Source organism: Maylandia zebra, linkage group LG4 (genome assembly GCF_041146795.1).
Source record: "Maylandia zebra isolate NMK-2024a linkage group LG4, Mzebra_GT3a, whole genome shotgun sequence".
Lineage (NCBI taxonomy): Eukaryota > Metazoa > Chordata > Actinopteri > Cichliformes > Cichlidae > Maylandia > Maylandia zebra.
The window spans coordinates 3571298-3593194 of NC_135170.1; the positions used below are offsets into that span (position 1 = coordinate 3571298).

Sequence of the window (21897 nt, forward strand, 5' to 3'; positions counted from 1 at the left end):
AGCGATGGAAAAAGACTTTCGGACCGCCTCGAAGAGATTCAGGCGACTCAGGAGGGGAAAGCAGCACTCCACCTGCACTGTGTATAGTGCGGGTGGAGTGCTGCTGACTTCGACTGAGGAAATCGTCAGGCGGTGGAAGGAGGATCTCCTCAATCCTACTGGCACATCTTCCGTGGGAAAAGCAGAGTCTGGGGATGAGGGGGATGACCCGCCAATCTCTGGGGGCGAGGTCACTGAAGCAGTTAAACAACTCCTTGGTGGCAGAGCCCCTGGGGTGGATGAGGTCCGCCCCGAGTTCCTGAAGGCTCTGGATGTTGTAAGGCTGTCTTGGTTGACATGACATGGACAGAATTTCTAGGTGTAGCCAAGTGGCGGAGGGCTTTCACTTCGGTGGTCTCAGAATCTCATCTCTGCTTTTTGCAGATATTGTGGTTCTGTTGGCTTCATCAGGTGAGGGCCTCCAGCTCGCACTGGAACGGTTTGCAGCCAAGTGTGAAGCGGTGGGAATGAGAATCAAGACCTCCAAATCTGAGGCCGTGGTCCTCAGCCGGAAAAGGGTGGAGTGCCCACTCCAGGTCGGGGATGAGTTCCTGCCCCAAGTGGAGGAGTTCAAGTATCTCAGGGTCTTGTACACGAGTGATGGGAGGAGGGAGCCAGAGATCGACAGACGGATTGGTGCTGCGGCTGCAGTGATGCGGCTGCTGCACCGGTCCGTCGTGGTGAAGAGGGAGCTGAGTGTAAAAGCGAAGCTCTCAATTTACCGGTCGATCTACGTCCCTACCCTCACCTATGGCCACGAGCTGTGGGTAGTGACCGAAAGAACGAGATCGCGGATACGAGCGGCAGAAATGAGCTTCCTCCGAAGGGTGGCTGGCCTCTCCCTTAGAGATAGGGTGAGAAGTTCAGCCATCCGGGAGGGGCTCAGAGTAGAGCAGCTGCTGCTCCACATCGAAAGGAGCCAGCTGAGGTGGTTCGGGCATCTGACAAGGATGCCCCCTGGGCGCCTCCTGGGTGAGGTGTTCCAGGCATGTCCCACCGGGAGGAGGCCCCGGGGCAGACCCAGGACACGCTGGAGAGATTATATCTCTCGGCTGGCCTGGGAACGCCTTGGTGTTCCCCCGGATAAGCTGGAGGAGGTGGCTGGGGAGAGGGAGGTCTGGGCTTCTCTGCTTAGGCTGCTGCCCCCGCGACCCGGCCCCTGCATAAGCGGAATAAAATGGATGGATGAATGGCCCTCAGGTGCAGCGTCCTACCTGTTCAGACCAACTGGTTTCTTGGCTGTGACCCAGGTTTGGTGTGGACGTCTACTGTGGCAGTTTAGGCTTCAGCTGTGGTGGGCCTGTGTCGTTATACGGCCACTCTTCAAGTTAAAGCGTTGAAATGTTACCACATTGGAGGACACGCAGCAGATGTCCAAGTGGTTGTCATGGGACATTCTAACAGTAACAGTGGAAACCCAAACCTGATTAATATTATATGGGTGGTGTTGTAAAACTAGCTGAATGAAGAAAGTCAAGTTTGTCTCTGTCACTGAAGATTATTTGAGTGAACTGTGAGCTGTGTGAAGGTTTGGCTCCCAGACCAAACTGAAGGAACGATTAGTGTCTCTCGATGTTCCTGTTTTATGGCTGCCTCTCTAATCAGATGACCTCCTCTGTCTCTGTTTGCAGGCACGATCACTTCATCTCATCCAGCTTATCGTCGTCTTCTCCCTCTCTGTTTGATGGTGCTGTCATCAGTACTGTAACCACGGCAACTAAGAAGCATTTCAGCACACTGCTTAGTCTTCTTGGAGGTCTGCTGTCCCGGGAGCATCTTTACCCCGAGGCCAGGTTCTCTCTCCCCATTTTTAACCAAACACAGCTCAGTGTTTTATCACTAAATGTTCACTGTTTAGCTAAATGACTCATTAGCTGTCTAACGATGACTGTAAACCAGATTGAACATATTGGATACAGCTATTATAACAGTCTTATGTTGGTATGTTAGGAAACTGCTTCTCACCTGGGCTCAGGAGATCTCTCTGCTGATGAAGAAGTCGGACACCTACAGCCCCCTCTTTTCCCTGCCCTCTTTCAACAAGTTCTGCAGAGGGATTCTGGCTAACGGTGAGAGTAAACTCCAGAATTGTGCTTTACACAGGCTTCACCACTGAGCAGGATGTTTAATGCTGTCCTCGTTTTCTGTGGACAGCTCTGAATGAAGATCAGGGTATCTGCCTCCAGACCTGCCACACTTTACAGGTCCTTTCTTCATCACTGTCTACTGAGCTGCTGCAGAGGTGAACGGCTTGCTTCTGACCTGCACGTATATGGAAGCATATGATGCCTAATGTTTGTTCTCTTGTATTAAAGCCTCTGTGTGTGTGTCTGTGTGTTGTGGGTTGGGGGTGTCTTAGGTGTACAGATGTGTGCAGAGTGCAGTTGGTCCACTCGGCCATGAGGGTGAGGCAAGCTTATGGTAAACTTCTCAGGACAATCCCTCTTGATGTGGCTCTGAGGTAAGACTTGCTGCACAGCTGTACCACTGCACACTTGATTCATTCACGTGATTTGACATATACATGGTTGATGTGCTGTTATTAGCAGTGGATGTCTTCCTGATTGCTCTGGTGTGATATAGAGGCATCACCCAGCATCTGATAGACTAACAAGCTCCACAGTCTTGTTCTTGACGTCGGCTCATGCTCAGTAGGATGAAATGTTTTGGATAATTTGCCTTTGGGATGAAAGCTGTGGTATTCGCCATACAGCAGAATATATCCGTCTCTGTGACCACTACAAAACACCAAGTTCAGACTTGGGCCAGCTATGAAGCATTTGGTGCTACAGCAGCTGTTGGCTCCTGGCTATACAGAGCCTAAACTCTCTGAGCTCCACTTTAATGAAAGGCAGTCAATAAACCTGCTGTTACTTTGGCTCGTTTTCCTGTATCTAGTAGAGCAGGGGTGGCCAACCCGCGGCTCTCGAGCCGCATGCGGCTCTTTGCCTGGTTTCATGCGGCTCTTACGTTCATATCAAAGTTTGTGTTTTGGGGTTTTTTTTGTGTTGTTGTTTTAAAATGTGCACGTTCGCTTCGCTTGAGTTCAATACGGTATTTTCATCAAATGGCCATGTGTGTGAGATGAAAATACCGCAAAGTTTCCCAGTAGGAGCAAGTTTGCCCTTAAAATGGCAGGAAAAAATGCACAGCAAAAAGAAAATATGAAGATGAACACAGGACGTTTTTAACAGAGTGGGAGAGTTTATATTTTTTTGTTGAACGCAATGGCAAGCCATTCTGCCTTATATGTCAGACGTCATTAGCGCATTTCAAAGCTTCAAATCTTCAGCGCCACTTCAGCTCACTCCATGCTAACATCGACCAGAACCATCGACCCAAAAGGGACTGAACTTCGCAAGCACGAGTTGGCCACTTTGAAAAGTCAGCACATACAGTTTTTCCAAAAATTTACGAAGCGGTCAGAGACCATAACGCTCGCATCCTATCAGCTGGCTTGGAACATTGCACGGGCTAAAAAGCCATACGATGAAGGGGAGTTCGTTAAAAAATGCCTCAGTGACGTTGTTGAAATCTTGTCTCCTGAAAACGACAAATTAAAACGCGTGGTATCAGACGTCCAACTGTCCCGCCACACTGTTGAACACAGAATATCGGACATTAACACGGCTATTGAAACACAGTTGCACTCTGACCTTCAAGCATGTGAGTATTTTAGTGTCGCATTGGATGAGAGTTGTGATATACAAGACAAGCCTCAGTGGGCAATATTTGCACAGTCTGTGTCAAACGATTGTGTGATCAAAGAAGAGCTCCTGGATATTGTGCCATTAAAAGACAGAACCCGTGGCATAGATGTGAAAGAAACCATGATGGCTGCATTAGAAAAAGCAAATCTGCCCATAACGAAATGAACTGCAATAGCCACGGATGGAGCACCAGCCATGATGGGATCTGTGAACGGGCTTGTGGGGCTGTGCAAAGCTGACCGAACTATTCCTGACTTTTGGAATTTCCACTGCATCATCCACATGGAGCAACTCGTGTCTAAATCATTGAATTTAGATAACGTCATGAAGCCTGTGATGGAAATCGTCAACTATATCCGCACACATGCGCTTAACCACAGGCAATTCAAGAATCTCATCGCTGAGCTGGACCAAGGGCTTCCAGGTGACCTGCCGCTGCACTGCACTGTGAGGTGGCTGTCAAAAGGCCAGGTACTCTCTCGCTTCTTTGAGCTTTTGGATGCCGTGAAACTGTTTATGGAAAAGAAGGACAAGGACTATCCCGAGCTCTCGGACCTCAAGTGGATTATGGATCTGGCCTTTTTGGTCGACATGCTGTGTCACTTGGACAGACTGAACCTGACCCTGCAGGGTAAGTTAAAAATGCTGCCTGACCTGGTGCAAAGTGTGTTTGCGTTTGTCAACAAACTGAAGCTGTTCAAGACACATATTCAAAAGGGAGATTTAACGCATTTTCCCACTCTGCTAAAAGCCAAGCGGGCAAGTCACCAGCGCTGCCCTGAGTAAGCAAAGAGCCAGATATGCAACGCTGATTGAAAACTTGCACGAAAGCTTTGTGACCCGGTTCCATGATCTACAATTGAAAAGGCCACACATTACGTTCCTCGTCGACCCATTGAATGCAGAGAGTTTGAAAGTCTCGCTAGTCACAGATAAAGCTGCAGCTGAGTTGGAGATGATCGATCTTTGTGAGGAGGACCAATTGAAACCTGCTTTAAGGGAAGGGACCATTGAGTTCTGGAAAAGTATGCCAATGGAAAAATACCCCAATGTCAAACGGGCTGCGCTTAAGATACTGTCAATGTTTGGGTCAACATACAAGGCAAGGAATGCCAGAAGTCCCATTAAACAACATGCATTGTAAAAGTAAATGCTATTGTAGATTATTATATTTTTGTTTGTGGACTTGGTTGAACTGAGAGTTTGTGTGTGTGAGACAGTGCGCACAATTGTTGAAAATGACTGGCCTGTGGTTTTAGTACTGTAGGAGTCATTATCATATTGGTGTGTGACATTTACAATAAATCTGGCTGAGCAGAATGTGTGTATATTGTGACTGGTTGGCCACCCCTGTAGTAGAGTGTGGGTCTGGCTAATGATTAGCTAAGGTTGTACCGAGTCTGAACAATAAGTGGTCCTGGTTAATAACTACAGACTACTACTTATACAGAGTTATTACTTGAGTTGAGTCTAACTACAACCCGGCAGGTCCCAATTCATTAACCAGCTGCTCGGCTAACGCTGTCTCACAGCTAATGTGAGTGCAGGTTGTTGCATCCTGCCTGACTGCCATTTTTCAAATAAATTAAATAGTTTTGATTAAACGTATGAAAGGGAGCTCCGTGTTTTAACCAATCTGTACTATTCATCTATGACTCTCAGAGCTGCACACTCACAAACGGCATTGCTTTCATCAGCACTGTCATAGTTAGGGGACAGTTGGTGTTAGATTTGAACCGCAGTTGTGACCCATCAGGAGATCGGATGCATGTTCTCAACATATGCGTGTATATTGCTTGTTCACAGTAACCACAGCCATCCTGAAATGAGGAAGATCTCTCTGGCCATTCGCCACCACATGAGCCATGCTCCGAGCAGCACTTTCCACCCCCAGGACTTCAGTGACCTTATTAGCTTCATCCTATATGGCGTCCTGCACCGTGGAGGGTAATGGCACATTGACAGCTGCACAGAACTCTGAGAATGTCTTTTGTTTTACAGTCTCATGGTCATTTTTGATCTTTGGTAGTCGTGCTGTGGGTTTACACAGATGTGTGTATCATGACGATTTTGAGTCAACTATAGTGAGAGATTCACGTCAGGTCTGCGTAATGTAAGGGAGATCTGTGATGCACGCTTGGTTTTATGGAGGATAGGACTTGTGATGAATAAAGGTGGTCATGTCCTGTATCTACAGCAAGGACTCCTGGCTGGAGCGCCTGTACTACAGCTGCCAACGCCTTGAGAAACAGGATGGCCGTGGAAGTACAGATGGTAGCAAGCCAGACGTGGTGACACGGGCACTGCTGAAAACAGAGGTGTTGCTATGGCAGTGGGCAGTGTGGGAGGCTGCACAGTTCACCGTGTTATCCAAACTCCGAACACCTTTGGGTCGAGCTCAGGACACCTTCCAGACCATTGAAGGTAAAGTGAAGAGTTCATGTGACTGCATTCACAGTAATTGTCATTTACTTTCAAGATCTTTTTTGTAACCTCCAGAAGAGGTTTCTCAGATACATACAGATGCTGTCTGGTAAAGAAATAAAACTGGGACAGTTCATCTAAAGTTCTCAGACACAAACCATTTTCTCTGCTTTGTTGCAGGTATGATCCGGAGCTTGGCTGCACAGAGTCTGAACCCCGAGCAGGATGTTGGAGCTTGGGCAGGCAGTGGAAGTGACAGTGATGGTCACCACTTAAATCAGCTCCGCCTCACTTTGCTGCTTCAGTACCTGGAGAACCTGGAGAAGCTCATGTACAATGCCTACGAGGGCTGTGCTAATGCTCTGACAGCTCCACCAAAGGTACGCAGACAAACTCCACGGCTTGAAAATGAAATAGTTTAATATTTTGACACTAAAGGAGATGATAGAGCCTCAGAGTTTTATCATTACTACAGGTGTCCTTGAGTTTTGTGATAAAGGAAAAAGATACTGAGTCACAGTTTATCAGTAATTTATAAGTGCAAACAAAATGTATGAAGGGTGTTTTTAATCTTTTGTCTCCAGGGAGTGATTGTCATTGCTGACAGATTGGCTAAGTCAAAGATTGAATCTGCTAAACCTTACATATAGCCTCCTCTATAATGTCACATAATAAAATTGAAACAACTATTTTCTGTCTGGGATTTAGTGTCCTGGATCGATTGACGATTCATTGTTCATCCTGTTCATAGCCTGTACATACTTATAGTTATAGCATATTGTAACTGTAACTTCTGTCGGTGCTGTGCTTTTTTTGGAAATCGAATTTCCCAGAGGAACCCACCCGAGGGATTAATAAAGTTCTATCTTATCTTATCTTATTCACAACATACTTCATACCGTGTACATTATAACATACCATAATAGACCCATTTCTATTGCTAATATATATTGTAATATATCTATATCACTAAAGCACTTCTGGATGGATGCAAACTGCATTTCGTTGCCCTGTACCTGTGCATGTGCAATGACAATAAAGTTGAATTCTATTCTATTCGATTGATTAATAATCAGTCGCTTGTATAAATGATCACGCATGCCTTCTTCGCCACTCCTCAGGGAATTCGGACTTTCTTCTACACGAACCGTCAGACGTGCCAGGACTGGCTGACGAGGATCCGCTTGGCACTGATGAGAGTTGGTCTTCTGTCTGGACAGCCAGCAGTAACTATTCGCCATGGGTTCGATCTGCTTGCAGAGATTAAAAACAGTGGCACTCAGGTCTGTGTTAGTAGAATATCCTCTATGTATTAGATGTAGTAGAGATGTATATACAGTGAAAATATTCATATTACTTCACTTGTTTGTCATGTTACAGTAATCAGCACTGAATGTAGTACACAGCTGCAGTGCTGTCAGAGGCTTAGGATGCTAGCCACTGGATTTAACTAGCTGAGGTCACCATGCTGCACAACCCTTCTCCTCAGTTCACTGACCATCTTCCTGTTTGCTGATGACATATTTAACATCTGAGAAATCTAACATAGCGTTCTACCTTAAACTGCCAGCTCCGCTAGAGTTGACCAAAAGGAACTCTTTGACCTGACCCTTCGGTCATGTCTGGAGGAAACCAAGTACCGCTTATTACCTGGTCAATACCATCCCATCTTCCAACAGGACAACAATCCTAGGCACACAAACCAAGATAACAAGAGAGTGTCCCAGCCAGAGTTCAAACTTGATCTGAACTGAACAGATGTGAAAATGGCTGTGCACCGAGGTTCTGCATAGAACAACGGGAGAAACTGCCCAAAAATGAGTGCCGAGAGGCTGTAACATGACCAAATGTGGAACGAGTGAAGTGCTGTGAATAAGTGCTGTAGTAGTTCTGTTTGTCTGTGCAAATGCTGAGTGTTAGATTAGGCGGTGTATCATTTGACCATCCTACAAATACTGTGGTAATAAATAGTGTCATCTGTCTGGGTGAACTGTGGATCTGTGGACTTTAAAGGGTCCAGAGCTGGAGGTGCCCGTGGTGTTGCTTGTGGAGGCTCTGTTGGAGTTGCATTGTCCCGAGGCCATCCAGGGCTTGGCAAGTTGGAGTGCCTCAACTTCAGGCAAGAGTATGGGCTGGTTGTCATCGGTTGCGCTGCAGGCTGAGGGACGGTAAGGACTGGCACACTAACCGATTATCCTCATGGTTCACTGAGATACTCATTTGTAATAGATTCATGTAGTTTCATTGCTGTAATCAACTGTGCATATGTTTGTATGTGCAGATTTGAGAAAGCAGCCCAGGAGTATCAAGACCAACTGTCTGCAGTTACAGGGATGGACTGCAGCATCAAAGGCTCTGACTCCTTCATGCTCAAACTGTCCAGCAACACAAGCAGTCCAAAACACTGTAGCAATGGTAACTAGCAAACATCCCCTTAGATCGCAGCATGTTTATTTGTTCAGCTAGCTTTCTAACTGTTCCTGTAGCACAGCTGTGAGGCACACAGCCACTGCAGGTAGGCTGTGCATCACCCGACTCTTACAAACGTGTGTTTTCTGATGCTTTCTTTGTTTTTTCATCTTTCCTTTAAGTTTCACTGATGCTATGATGCTTGGTGTCATTTTCAACAGGTGACAGCAGGAAGACGGTGTTACTGAAGTCGAGTGAGTGCTCTCCAGAGGTGCTGAACTTTCTGGCCAACAAAGCCTGTCAGTGTTATGTGGCACTTTGTGACTGGGCTTCTGTTAAGGAGTGGCAGGCCACTGTCAGCACCCTCAAACAGAACTCGACCAATCCAGTCAGCATCAACCTGAAGACAGATTTCAATTACATCCATGCTTTGAGTCACTTTGAGGAGGGCGATCTAGCAGAATGTGGGGTTCAACTGGAGCTGCTGCCTGGAGAGGATTACACCGCTCTTTCTGGCAGTAAGGACAAACTGGGTAAGTGTTCTTACTGCCCCGAGTCTTAACAGACGTCTGGATTGTGACTGAGTTGTGCATTTGCAGTAAAACTGGTATTTTTTCCCAGAATGTAATGTAGGATTTTCAAAGTAAGACCACAGGTATCTGCTAAAAGGCTTGGAACATTTTGAATCTCAGTGACCTTGACCTCAAGGTCAGCTTTTCTGAAAGTCAGATTTATACCATGGGACCCATCTACTGGTGGCTGCTAGTATTTCTAACACTCTTTGTGCTCAAATTTAGATCTGAAAAGGCTCCTGCCCTCAATGAGTCCAGATCCAACTGAGCTGCAGAGAGCTATCGAGGTGCAGCTCCTTCGCAGCGCTGTAAGTGCAATGACCAAAGTCAGCGAGCAGCAGGATCAGAGAGCAGCACCAAACTCAGAGTGAGTTCATTTTTTATGGGTCAATCATTGTCAAATGCCGTACCAGCTCTGATTTCAAGGGGGAAAAACCCCATTAGGGTAATGAAACCCTTCTTAATAGGAGAACTGCCACATTTTAGCTTTCTATTGTTCAGTTTGCTCAGAAAGTATTTTTGTGATAAAGTCGGGGCGTTTCAAGCTTTTTCTGACGGCTGTAGCAGCATACACACAACAGAAAACCGAGCAGCCATGTAAGACAAAGCGTAGAAACAGAGATGTAAAGAGATGATTATTGAGATATAAATACAAACCCAAATATTATTATAAAGGGACACAAGTGTGACACTGTTTCTGGGATGTTATCAGTGCACTGTGTGCAGGCATACATTGTTTTCTATATACAAGAAGTGCAGTGATCGACTCCCAGATTGCAGCCAGACATCAAACGTTAGAACGTTTTCTTTTTGTTATTGGTGCAGATAACCACAACCCAGTAAGATTAAAGGCTCTTCTAAACTGATTCCAAGTTTTAACTGTATGAATTACACCTGGGTTGAGTATACGGTCTGAGACTGGATGTTTGGAACCTGGTGAGGCTACAGGGGAGGTGCGCACAACTCAAGCTCCTTCCAGTGACTACCAACTGGGGCTGATGGTATCCCTCTTCACCAGTACAATAATATTAATACTCTAACATTTACTACCCAATAATATATATAATATGAATTTTGGAAGTGACGTGCGTTTTTACGTATCTTTGGCAGCTTTTTATTCCATATGAATGTTGATTTCTGGCTGTTACGACTGGACAAGAAAGGTTTTGTTAAAAAATGGGGACACTTAAAGAAATCTAGGATGCGAACACATGTTGATAGAGTTGTTTGTTCCTCCTAAAGTAAGAGGCTCGTTCTTTAGAAGAACCACTGATGATAGCAGAGGTGGATCATTGGACTTGTAAAGATCCTTAACATCACGTGGTACGCATAGACCTAAACACTTGGATTTTCTGTGGCTAATCTTGAAAGAGTTGGATCCAATTTGTCCCTCGCATGCAGAAGGGCGGGGCCTTAACTCATTATTTTGAATATTAACTTCATAACCAGATATTTCTCCAAATGTTTAAAGTAACAACAACAAACGAGGGTCTGATATAAACAACTTGTCATCTGTATGAAGAGAGACTTTGTGCTCTGATCTGCTGGATCCCTTTAATAACGTTCATCATTAACTGAATCCGTGACAGAGGGCAGCCGTAGCACCCACTGGGAACAAGTCGATCCTATGGCAGACAACCGAATCTCCACGGCGTTGCAGAGGCGTGTCAACCAAGGCAGCCCTACAGCATCCAGGACCATGAAGAACTCATCCACCCCCAACAGCCCAACTACCTACAAGCTAGTAGTTTGACTGCCTCAATGACCTCGCCCCTAATGATCAGCAAGTAGCCGCCCTCATCCACAGACTCTGCTCCAACTATTCCCTCCACTGCCTCCAGTTAACTCATTCACTGCCATTGACGTCTATAGCCGTCAATTGCAGTGAATGAGTCAATGGGTTTAACTCATTCACTGCCAATGGCTGGCAGTGAATGAGTTAAAGGCAGCATCACCCCATCCACACTATATTTACACTGTGCGAGTAGAGCATTGCTTTTAGTCACCTGACAATTTGCCAGAATTGCTTAGAGTCCGACCAAAAGTCTTGAACTGAACTTCTTCCACACCCAAGGTTGGGAAGGAAGATGCTGTGGACTGGGCCGTCTGTCAGACAGGGCACCGACCCTCTGTCACAGATCTGTTGTCTCTGTTCTGGAGGGTCCCATTTAGGCGCACCGGGCCTGTCCAGTTTCCTCTCACAGCAGCTGATCTAACTCATCAGCAGGGCGTGATCAGTTAACAGCTCAGCTCCTCTCTTTGCCTGAGTGTCATAGCAAATCCGTCAATGCAACGCCAATCTAGGTCTTGTAGTTTCGTCAAGTTTCCCAGTAGAACAATGGAATCAGTTCTAGGAAAACTGTCATTCGCTGCATACTTGCAGTCAGGTGGTCAGGGACCTTTCCCTGACCTGAAGCAGCAGGGAACCAAAGTCCAGCCCTTCTCCTGGAGACTGTGTGGTCTCACTCGTGCTCCCTGTCCAGCCCTGCCTCCAAGGTGTAACGACTCTGCGCTATAGTGCACACTTCTTTCATCTAGGCCAACACGCTTGTTCCCAGCATTGAGCGCATACGGTTTACTGAACATTGCTTTTGTTGCTTAATATACATTTTTAGTGTGTTGTATATGATTGTTGTTATTAATTAGGTTCTTTCGTCAGCAGCAGCAGTAGGTTTACACTCCAGACTGAAAGAATAAGGTCATATAGTAACAACCAGGCTTGGCAAACACTGATGTGTATATAGGTAAGGCAGGTGTTGCTGGAATAAACTGGATGTGGTTCCTTCAGAGATCTTTTTCGTGCTGCTACTTTGTCATTGCTCTGATGCCAACTTCTGTTAATTCTTTTGCATGACAGTGAAAACTGAGACGTTTTAAACCTCTAGATAAAAGAGAGCATGTTTAGCAGCACGTCCAAGGTAGGAGGGAGAGACTGACAGCAACAGACTGTCCTCTGTGCTCGTGTGAAAGAACTCTTTAGGCTGAAATGGGGTTAAGAGTGTAAATCTCATCTATCCTTGGTATGTTCAGTCCATTTCCTGATTCTGTAAAGTGAGACTGAACGACAGCCTCCATTCCAGGGCCAAAAAGGAGGAAAAAGTCGGTTAATTCTGGAGTCGTTGCAGAAAACGGTCTCTTGTCTGTTTTCTTTCCAAATGTTAATGTTTAAAATGTGTTACTTATTTTTAGCACGGTGCCATTTTCAGACTGGTAACAAATCGTGTGATGTGATGTTGCAGTACGTTGGTGCGTTGCTTGAAACAGACCGGACGGATCTGCTTGGGTCCCCTTCGCCTGTCGACCCTCACCCTCTCTGAGACCCTGCCCACATTTCCCACCCTGCAGCTCCACTCTACTGCCACCCTGGAGAATGCTCTCACTGGACAAGAGGTTCATAAATAAACTCATTTCATTTGCATCAAAAACGACTTTACAGTTGTTTAGTGTCAGTTTGGCGCGCACACACACACACACTTTCTAGGTTTCTAGCTTTAACTTCAGACGAAGCAGCTGCAATGAGCACCAGCTTGAACTGTAATTGTCCAGTTTAAAGAAACGTGGCTTATCTTCACCCTTTGTTCTTCACAGGACTGCGTGATTCCTCTGTGCAGTGAGGCTCTCAACTCTTGTAAGCAGCAGGATGCCCAGCTGTTCCTTCATGCCCTCAGATACAGCACATTTCAGAGACAACTCCTCCACAAACTTAAGGGTAACCATTGAGTCCTGTTGTTTCTGAGAGAATTAATCACACCTCAGTTTTGTTTCAGCAGCATCGAAGAAGAAGAAAAAAACAATTTATGCGTGCTTCATAAATTGTCAGAGCAATTCTTCCAAGAAAGAAATGAAGCCACTTTGTATCTCTGAGAGTTAACCCAGGCGGTACAGTGGTTGGATGATCGGTCAGGCTGTCCAGCTGGTACCTCAGCTCGTCCCCAAAATAGCCTGAGCTTGGATTGGAGAAGAAGTTGGTTGGACCTGACCTTACTTTACAAAGTCCCAAATCCAGCTTTGTGCTGCAGACGTACTTTTTGCTGGGCTGAACGTGATCACTGTGCTGCATAGACAAAGGGCCGTGGAAACATGCTGGATGTATTTGTCCATGTAAACCTCTAACATTTCTCCTCATTCTTGCTTAGGTTACTCTTCCTCCACCGATAGCCACCTAATGGAGCTTTGTCTGACTGCTGTCAAATTTGCCCGTAAAAAAGGCAACATTACACTGGCATCTCGCCTGCTCAGACAGTTCAGTGACACACAAACACAAGAAGAAGAGCAGGAAGAGCACCTGTGCAAGGCCTTCAGGCGTCTTAATCTTGAAGGCACCCTGGGGGAGAAATGGGGACCAGAGGTGGAGATAGAAAAAGCCAAAGTCCTAAGAACTGCAGGTGAGGGAACATCTTCATTACTCTACCTTACACTCCATTGGATGGGAAAAAAGGACCTGTTCACCTCGAACACACACACACACACACACACACACACACACACACACACACACACACACTCCAAACCCAGGAAGACCCAACAAAACGATTAAAATCAATGTAATATGATGAAAAATCCTGACTGTAATCAGTGAGGTGATTATTTAGAAAGGGCAAACAGCTGGGAGATCTGGGTCCAAGCAGCACCTTGGCCTAACTTTGTGCTTAAACATAAACTGAGGTTTTGGTTCCTGAACAGCTGATTTCGTTCGGTCGTCTGCGTGTTCACTCTGAGGTGAAGGTAGAAATGTGGAGCGCACATCAGAGACAGTTTACTGAGCTGTGATATCAGGATGGCAGCTGACTCTGTGTCTGCATCACTTTTCATTTAGTAAAAACTGTTTCTGCAGCAGTTTATGACAAATTTCATTTTTCAAGAATTATTCAGTGATCATTCACTGATGTGTAGTATACCCTCACTTTATTTATAGAGGGTTACTCAGACAACCTAAAACTCCAGGTCCTGTCCATATAAATGCACAGACTGGACACAAGGTATCCAGCTGCTGTTGTTCCTCTGAGACGAAAGACGGCGGCTAAAAGGCGCCGGTTCTATGCGGGGATTAAGCCGCACATTGATCTTCGTATGTTCTGGGAGAACTGAATGCACGACTGATGCTCTTGAGAGCTTCTCTCCTACACGCTTGACCAAACAGGCATTTGTATTTCCTCTGACCACTTTGCCACAGATAGCATGTTGGTGCCCTCTTGTGGTCAAGTGTGTAAGACATGCTGTCCCGGTGGCCCGTTACCTCCATGAGAAGTGAGCGAGGTGTCTGCATGGTCACAGCCATGGAAACGCGACTCTGCGGGCTGTGTAATAGCCGACAGCATTGCTCTGTTTTTCAGCGTGTTTAATGTTTTCATGTGTTTTACAAAATGTGACAGCGCTGTGGGCAAACTGCCTGGATGCACGTAACGGCACAGTTTTAATACAGAGTGCATGAAGAAGTGCTTGTAAAACAACACGGAAAACTTTGCATCGGTTTCCCTCTGGTGGCTATGGTAACATCCACCCAAAGACTGCTTCCCAGCCCGTGGATTCTTGAGAGCCCCTGCACCTTATCTACTTTAGGGATCCTGAAACGGTGCCACAGTTTCAAAGCCAGCATCTCTCTTTTCTCCTCACATCTCATCTCCATCTCTTTATCTGTTTTTCTGACGACTGCACCGGAGACATTGATCTTGTCAACAAGGAACTCCTTGACAAGGAGTTCCTCTTTTTCCTTAGTTGTGAGGTTGGTGAGCCTGAGCCAGCGTGCCTGCTCCTGGAGAATCACCAGGCCTGTGGCTCTCCCAGTAGCCACTAATTTGTGGAGGCAGAGGACGTGGAGGACGTGGTCAGTGAAGATGCAGAGTTCTTCCCACACACTGGTGTCTGGTTTAGCTGTCATGTCCTCTGAGCCATTAGCACAGAGGAGGTACTGTGGGCTCTCGTTGACAGAGCAGCTGCTTTGTAGCACTTATCTGTAAGGAAGCGGCCTTCCTTCCAGGGGAGGGACGGGGCTATGAAGATGAAGACGACTTTGGGTAAATGATAGATGGACTGATTTTTGTATATGTAAGCTGCGTGCTTACACATATCTTGCATGTTGAAATCCAGGGGAGACGCCATTGCAGGTTTATCAACCTAGCTGGTAGCTGAGTGCTTTGCAGCCCAGCTGATGCTAGCCAGGGAGTTGGAGTCCACCTCCTTGTTGTCAGGCAGCAGGAACTGTGAGTCGGCCGACTCCTCTTCATTCTCGTTAAAACCTCCTCCCTGTTCTTGTAGCATCTCCTCCCATATGAACTCCAGCAGGGGAGAAACCCTCACATCCTCCATGTGGCTCCAGCAACAGGAAAGTGGTAGTGATGGTCTGTGGGTCTCATCTGCCCAGCTCACGCCTGGTGTTGCAGCCAGATCCTCAGGTATCTCCATTTCGCCTTGCTCTGCAGCAGCCACCTGACAGGTTAGCCTGGTGAGCTACCCGACTGTGGAGCAGTTTGTGTGGACAAGCCACGCAGTGGATACGATCATGAGTGGATCTCAAGGCAGCCTGAGCATGCGATGAACCTATGCATGCTCCACACGGGTGTGCATCTCAACCTAAAGTCTTTTTGCATCAAGGATAGTTTTCTAACTTCCCTTCCATCTTCACTGTGTACAGCTCTGGACCCTGTAGCTCCTCTGAAAAAGTGCTTGACTCCGTGGTATAATTCTCAGATGCACGCCTTAAAAAGCAGATAACTTGGAAGCTGGATAGAAAATTGAGTCTCACTAATTTAGAAGACCATCATGTAGCCTGGAAAAAGAGTTTGCTGCTCTCAGTTAGAGAGAAGAAATTACTCATAACCTTCTCATGAATGTAAAATTATGCACAGCTACTTTGAATAGCATTTATATTAAACGCCTTTCCTCCAGTTGAATTTTACAGAGATGAGTTTGCTCGTGTGTGCGCTCTGAGTCAGTCATCAGCTGGTTCTCTTTGCTGAAGAAAGCCTGGCAGACCTGACCTGGGGTCTGCCAGCCTTCCTCTGTCCTTGCTGCCAGCAGCTGGAAGCAATAATAATGATAATGATGGTAAATGATGAATAATTAAAAATAATAAATCATTAATTAGTTATCAATACATCAGGAAAACAGACAGTGGCACTGTAGTTACGACAGATGCTGTGAGTCCACTTAGCAGAATAATTTAAAAAGCACACACAGTTTGACATCTTATAAAACAAATATGGAAGTTTCTCCCTTCAAGTCCCTGTCGAGCTGTTTAGCAGTAATGCCACTGAAACCAGAGATCCTAATCCAACCCTATTTTACAAAAACCCAGGTGTATGTGCAGAGCATTGATGAGGGTCCTGAGGCTCTGTTTTCTAAGTGGTTGTTTCTCAGCAGGTCAGTCACTGACAGCCATGGAGATGCTGAGCAAAGCCGCTCTGTCTTATTGCCATTTGGGGAAGAATGAAGGCGCCGCCTGCCGCTCGCTGCTGACACTCTGCAAATGGTTGCTGGCCGACTGGAAGGACATGACGCCTCAGCTCAAACAGGTTTACTGCTTTTTGGAATATTTGGTAATGATAATCACGTATGCAAAGAGCTGTGCCTAACGTGAAAGCAGTACAGTGAAGTTAATAGAACACAAGAACATTAAATGTAAGAATCGGACCAATGATGGGACCTAACCCTCTAACCTGCTTTGGCTCAGCTGATATTTGTCCTGGTTAAGAGAAGCAACATTTCCTCTGTTACTCAACTCTAAGTAAGTGAAAGCTGACCCAGGTCTGTGTTAAACAGCCAGATATGCAGACACACAGCTTGTGGTGGTGCTGATTGTCTTCTCCACCAGAAGCTTCTGACGTGTCCAGGTTGCTGCAGAGCCAGCTTCCCTGATCACTTTATTCAGCCCACAAAGTGCACTCATCTCCAGCATTCTGAAGATTGTGTTCAGTGTTGGTGCAGGCGATCGGATTATGTTGCTGGGGTGGACAGGTGCTGCATATACCATAAGGAAAGTGAAAAGCCCAGGTTGTAATCCACCATGGAGGCATGTGCTGACCCCCCTTCTTTATTGTCCTGTTAAAGATATTTAACCAAAACATAAAAAATAGGGTAAAGGACTTCTTGAAGCATCTTCGACACATTTTAGAAAAGAATAAAATATGTCTAATATAGCAGATGTGATTGTTTGGATATATCTTTAAAATGCATGCTTTCAGGCTGTTAATGTTTTTGTAGGTGGTAAAGAAATCTGCAGCAGTGAACGCATGCAGCGCTCTGGGCAGCATGTCGGCTCTGAGCAGGAACATTGCTGCTCTGCTGGAGCTGCCCCTGGAGGATCAGGCCATCCCATCAGTCACTGCTGAGATTTCAGGTACCATTGGAACCTGATGTATTCACACAGGACTTCTCTGGGCTGCAGTAATGTTGATTGTCCCCCTCTTAACTCTAAATCAATGACTTCTCAATAATGCAGAGTTGGGATGTACCACTTTAATTTCCCAGTCTACTATACTACCACTCAAGTGTGGACACGCCTCCTCATTTAATGGTTTTTCTTTATTGTTACGACTTTCTACACTGAAGACATCAAATATATGAAGCAGCATATATGGAGTTATGTGACAAAGAAAAACTTAATAAATATATTTTAGTAGCCACTGTTTGCTTTGTTGGCAGAGCTGCAAACCCTGCTCTCAGTGAGCTTCATGGTGTAGTCACCTGACATGGTTTCAGCTCACAGCTGTGCCTGTCAGGGTTCAGTGGTGGTGACACTGTTGGGGATTCATTCAAAATTGAAGGCAAACTGAACCAGCATGGCTACCATCCTGCAGACACACGCCATCCCATCGTTTAAATTCCAACAGGACGATGACCCCAAACACACCTCCGGGCTGTGTCAGGGCTATCTGACCAAGGAGAGTGATGCAGTGCTGACCAGACAGCCTGGCCTCCACAGTCACCTGACCTCAGTGGAGATGGTTTGGGATGAGATGGAGCGCAGAGTGAAGGCAAAGGACCAACAAGTGCTCAGCATCTCTGAACTCCTTCCAGACTGTTGGAAACCATTTCAGGAGACGACCTCATGAAGCTCATGGAGACGCCGAGAGAGCAAAGCAAAGAATCTGAAATATCAAACGTGTTTGGAGTTATTTCCCACGTTTTTGTTCACTACATATTTCCACGTGTTCATTCATAGTTTTGATGGCTTCAGTGAGAATCTACAATGTCTTATGTTTTCTATTCCCATGTGAAGCACTTTGAAACAACTTCCTGTTTTAAAAAGTGCTATAGAAATAAATGTTACTTACTCATGAAAATAACAAAAACCATTAAATGAGACGGTGTGTCTGAACCTTTGACAGGTGTACGTCCATATTAACCTGACACTCTGTCCTCTTATGTCGGCAGTACATGTTGGCTTTTCTGCACATGATGAACACTTAAGATCTTTAAACTAAAAAACACTGAATCGTTTTGTTACACTTTCTTTCTCCAGTCCAACTAATCCCAGATAACTAGAAGTTAAACATGCTTCCCAGGCTCAGGAGGACAAATTACTCAAAATGATGAGACACCATGTACCTGCAGATGAATACTGAAATATCCACAACCCTCTAAAGTGTTTGATGTTAATGTTCTTCCCTGTACAGTCAATGTGGGTGTTGGAGAGCCAGACTTCGTGTTGGGTCAGCTGTATCAGTTGTCCACCAGTCTGGCTCCAGATGTGGCAAAGTCCTGGGCAGCCCTGGCCAGCTGGGCTTACCGCTGGGGCAGGAAGGTAGTCGATAATGCCAGGTTAGTGGACACACACACACACACACACACACACACACACACACACACACACACACACACACACACACACACACACACAGACTGTTGTGTATGCTCTACTGGTCTGCGTAATGTCTTCGGTGGCCCAACAACACAGTGGAAACATTACTTTTAATGGAGCTTCTCCTCTTCAGCCAAGGGGAGGGACTGCCTCTTCTTCCTGGGGAAAAGAAGGAGATAGAGGAGCTGCTGCCAGCAACAACAAGTGAAGAAGACAAGGACATGATCTTCAGTATTCTGGGACAGGCCATGTGTCGACCTACTGGTATCCAGGTAAAGTCCTGAACAGCTGATAGCACGTACATATAGTACACTGGGCGTAGTAGCGCTGCGAGGACACCAGCTGCTGCCTGAGGCGTGTGGACCTGTGCTCGGGTTTTCTCTCCACCTTTGCCTCCGTCTCCAATGTGCCAGCTTCCCTTTCATCTACCTCAGCATCTGTGTTTTTAAAATACTGACTTGTGACCACGGCCGTAATGGTGTTTGACACATTTACCTGTTTATTTAAAAAAGACGATTGCGTCAGTTTCTGCAGTTGTGCTCGCTGCTTGAAGAGGCGATGGCAGTTGCGTAGTACACTTCAGTAACAGGCTTGGTCAGTACATGTCTGTCAGAGGTGCCATCAGCTCCTGTAGGCTGCTGCTGGCATATGTAGTGATCTGATCTCATGCACAGGTATACGTACTTGAACAGGGACGTCTTACACATTGTGGCTTGTACTGCTGTGTTTTGATGTTTCTGACCTCTGTCCGGACTCTTCTCACATGCTTTGTTGTGTTCGAGCTTGTATTCAGTGCACGCTTGGTGTTTTCAACAGTCATTGTTTGTATATTCTTGGATTCTTTTCTGCAGCCTGTGTCAACCCTGATGTTCTGCTTTATGTCAGGATGAGGAAATGGCTCTGCAGCAGGAAGATGATGAGGATGACATGGTGGACGTGATTTGGCGGCAGCTCACCAGTTCGTGCCCTTGGCTGGGGGAGGCCAGCCAGCAGGTTACAGATGGTCTGATCCGAGTTTGGAGACTGGTCGTGGACCGTATCTTTGGTCTCTACCGCATCTCCTGCCAGGCCTATTTCACCTTCCTCAAGCTCAATGCTGGACACGTGAGGCTGAGTTCCTAAAGCTGATGACTGTGAAACAGTGACTGCCATGTGAAGATCATGACATAGATGTAAGTGCAGCGCTTGGTTCACTCCCTCACTCTGTGTGTGTGTTTGATTTTAGGTCCCTGTAGATGAAGATGACCCCAAAGTGCTGCTTTCATATCACAGCAGCAAGCAGAGCAATGATGACGTAATTGTCATGGCAACGCTGCGTCTCCTGCGTCTTCTGGTGAAGCATGCCGGTGAACTGAGAGAGGGGCTTGAGCTAGGCTTAGCTTCGACTCCTACGGCACCCTGGAGGGGTATGTCCTAATGCAGGTTTACTGTGTGTGTGTGTGTGTGTGTGTGTGTGTGTGTGTGTGTGTGTGTGTGTGTGTGTGTGTGTGTGTGTGTGTGTGTGTGTGTGTGTGTGTGTGTGTGTGTGTGTGTGATGGATATAATAGATGGGTTTTTCACTCATAGTTGAAGCTTACATACATTAAGAGCTCCCAACACTGGAGTGAAAACCTCTCGATTCCCTGATGGAAATTGATGGCAGTGAGGGGCAGATGAGATGGAAAAGAAGAGCATGTGAAGATGAAAACAAACACAGTGGACAAACAGTCTTGTCCGTTTGTAACAAACACCTTCATCATGATGTGAAGGCCACTGGTCCTCAGAGCCTGATGCCCTCAGGGGTCTGTCTCTTGCCCTGAAGTCTCTGACCGTGTCTCCCAACCCGGCCAGAACTGGCAAACAAGCACAGGGTGTCTGATCCACAGAGTTCACTGGGGGAAGAAGAGAAATTAAGTTAGTGGAAATGTGTGCTGTTCATGTGGTCAGGGGGCAGTCTGTGCTCTGTTGGCTCCAGGGTACCAAGTGACTGCTGAAAGGTTACTGATGTTCTGTCCAGTGATGCCTGGTTTACATAATGTAATGAATAAAAACAGCCACAGTGATAGGTTAGTGTTACTCTGCGAGTAATAAGGACATGAGAATATCTCTGTGGTCAAGCTCCGAACTCTAGAGCAGACATGGGAATGTTTGGTCCGTGCTGTAAATCAGCGGTGTCCAGCCCCAGTCCTCGAGAGCTACCGTGCTGCAGCTTTTAGAAGCATCCTTGTTCTGACACGCCTGAATCAAATGAATGGCTTGTTATCAGGTGTTTGCCAAACTGGATGGCTGCTGAAGAGGAGATCCAACCATCTGATTTAGCTGTTGGAGTAGGGATCCATCTAAAAGCTGCAGGACAGTAGCTCTCGAGGACTGGAGTTGGAGACTCCTGCTGTAAACTCTTGTTTATGTCGGTCAGCCAAGGGTACCAAAAGACCACACTTTCAACATTTAGCATTTAGCTAGCCATAAAGTATGTACTTGTTGCTTTTCATGTACTGATTCTTCGTGTTGTCTTTAGGTATCATCCCACAGCTTTTTTCGCGTCTCAACCATCCGGAGGCGTACATCCGACAAAGCATATGCAGCCTGCTGTGCCGTGTGGCCCAGGACTCCCCACACCTCATCCTCTACCCTGCCATTGTAGGCTCACTCTCCCTGGGAGGGGAAGCTCAGAATGCAGGTAGGCTTACTTTTCTTTTCTTTCTTGTTGCAGCCATGTTCTCTCCAGCTGTTTAAAGAGTTCTACATTAATATCTCAAATATTTCACTTTGCTTGTTCACTCGGTATTAGTCATATGTGCAAGAAATGACTAATACATAAAGTCAGCAAAATAGGAGACTGTATAAAAAAATCCTTAGCAGTTAATGCAGTAAATGTATTGTTACTCCAGATGCATTTGTTTTATTTTGGTGGTATAAATGTGATCTGGCAGGTTACACTTAATATTCTGAAACAAGTCTGCAT

General features: G+C 46.1%; 1 protein-coding gene across 6 annotated transcripts in view; it reads left to right on the forward strand.

Annotated features, from left to right (window-relative positions):
- The window catches only part of smg1 (SMG1 nonsense mediated mRNA decay associated PI3K related kinase), a 57789-nt gene that overhangs the window by 15842 nt on the left and 20050 nt on the right, over positions 1–21897 (forward strand). For 4 of the 6 annotated variants that reach the window (XM_004574647.2, XM_004574649.2, XM_076882863.1 and 1 more), the window contains 22 exons: positions 1671–1832; positions 1990–2108; positions 2194–2281; positions 2399–2500; positions 5556–5696; positions 5947–6173; positions 6354–6553; positions 7295–7456; positions 8187–8341; positions 8455–8588; positions 8804–9115; positions 9380–9521; positions 12394–12544; positions 12743–12863; positions 13291–13539; positions 16511–16665; positions 17354–17489; positions 18769–18913; positions 19087–19225; positions 19839–20057; positions 20179–20359; positions 21451–21612. In XM_004574647.2, coding sequence (XP_004574704.1) covers positions 1671–1832; positions 1990–2108; positions 2194–2281; positions 2399–2500; positions 5556–5696; positions 5947–6173; positions 6354–6553; positions 7295–7456; positions 8187–8341; positions 8455–8588; positions 8804–9115; positions 9380–9521; positions 12394–12544; positions 12743–12863; positions 13291–13539; positions 16511–16665; positions 17354–17489; positions 18769–18913; positions 19087–19225; positions 19839–20057; positions 20179–20359; positions 21451–21612 — 3602 coding nt within the window. The remainder of the gene's footprint in view (positions 1–1670; positions 1833–1989; positions 2109–2193; positions 2282–2398; positions 2501–5555; positions 5697–5946; positions 6174–6353; positions 6554–7294; positions 7457–8186; positions 8342–8454; positions 8589–8803; positions 9116–9379; positions 9522–12393; positions 12545–12742; positions 12864–13290; positions 13540–16510; positions 16666–17353; positions 17490–18768; positions 18914–19086; positions 19226–19838; positions 20058–20178; positions 20360–21450; positions 21613–21897) is intronic. The other 2 variants (XM_004574648.2, XM_004574650.2) reach the window with 1 other exon arrangement.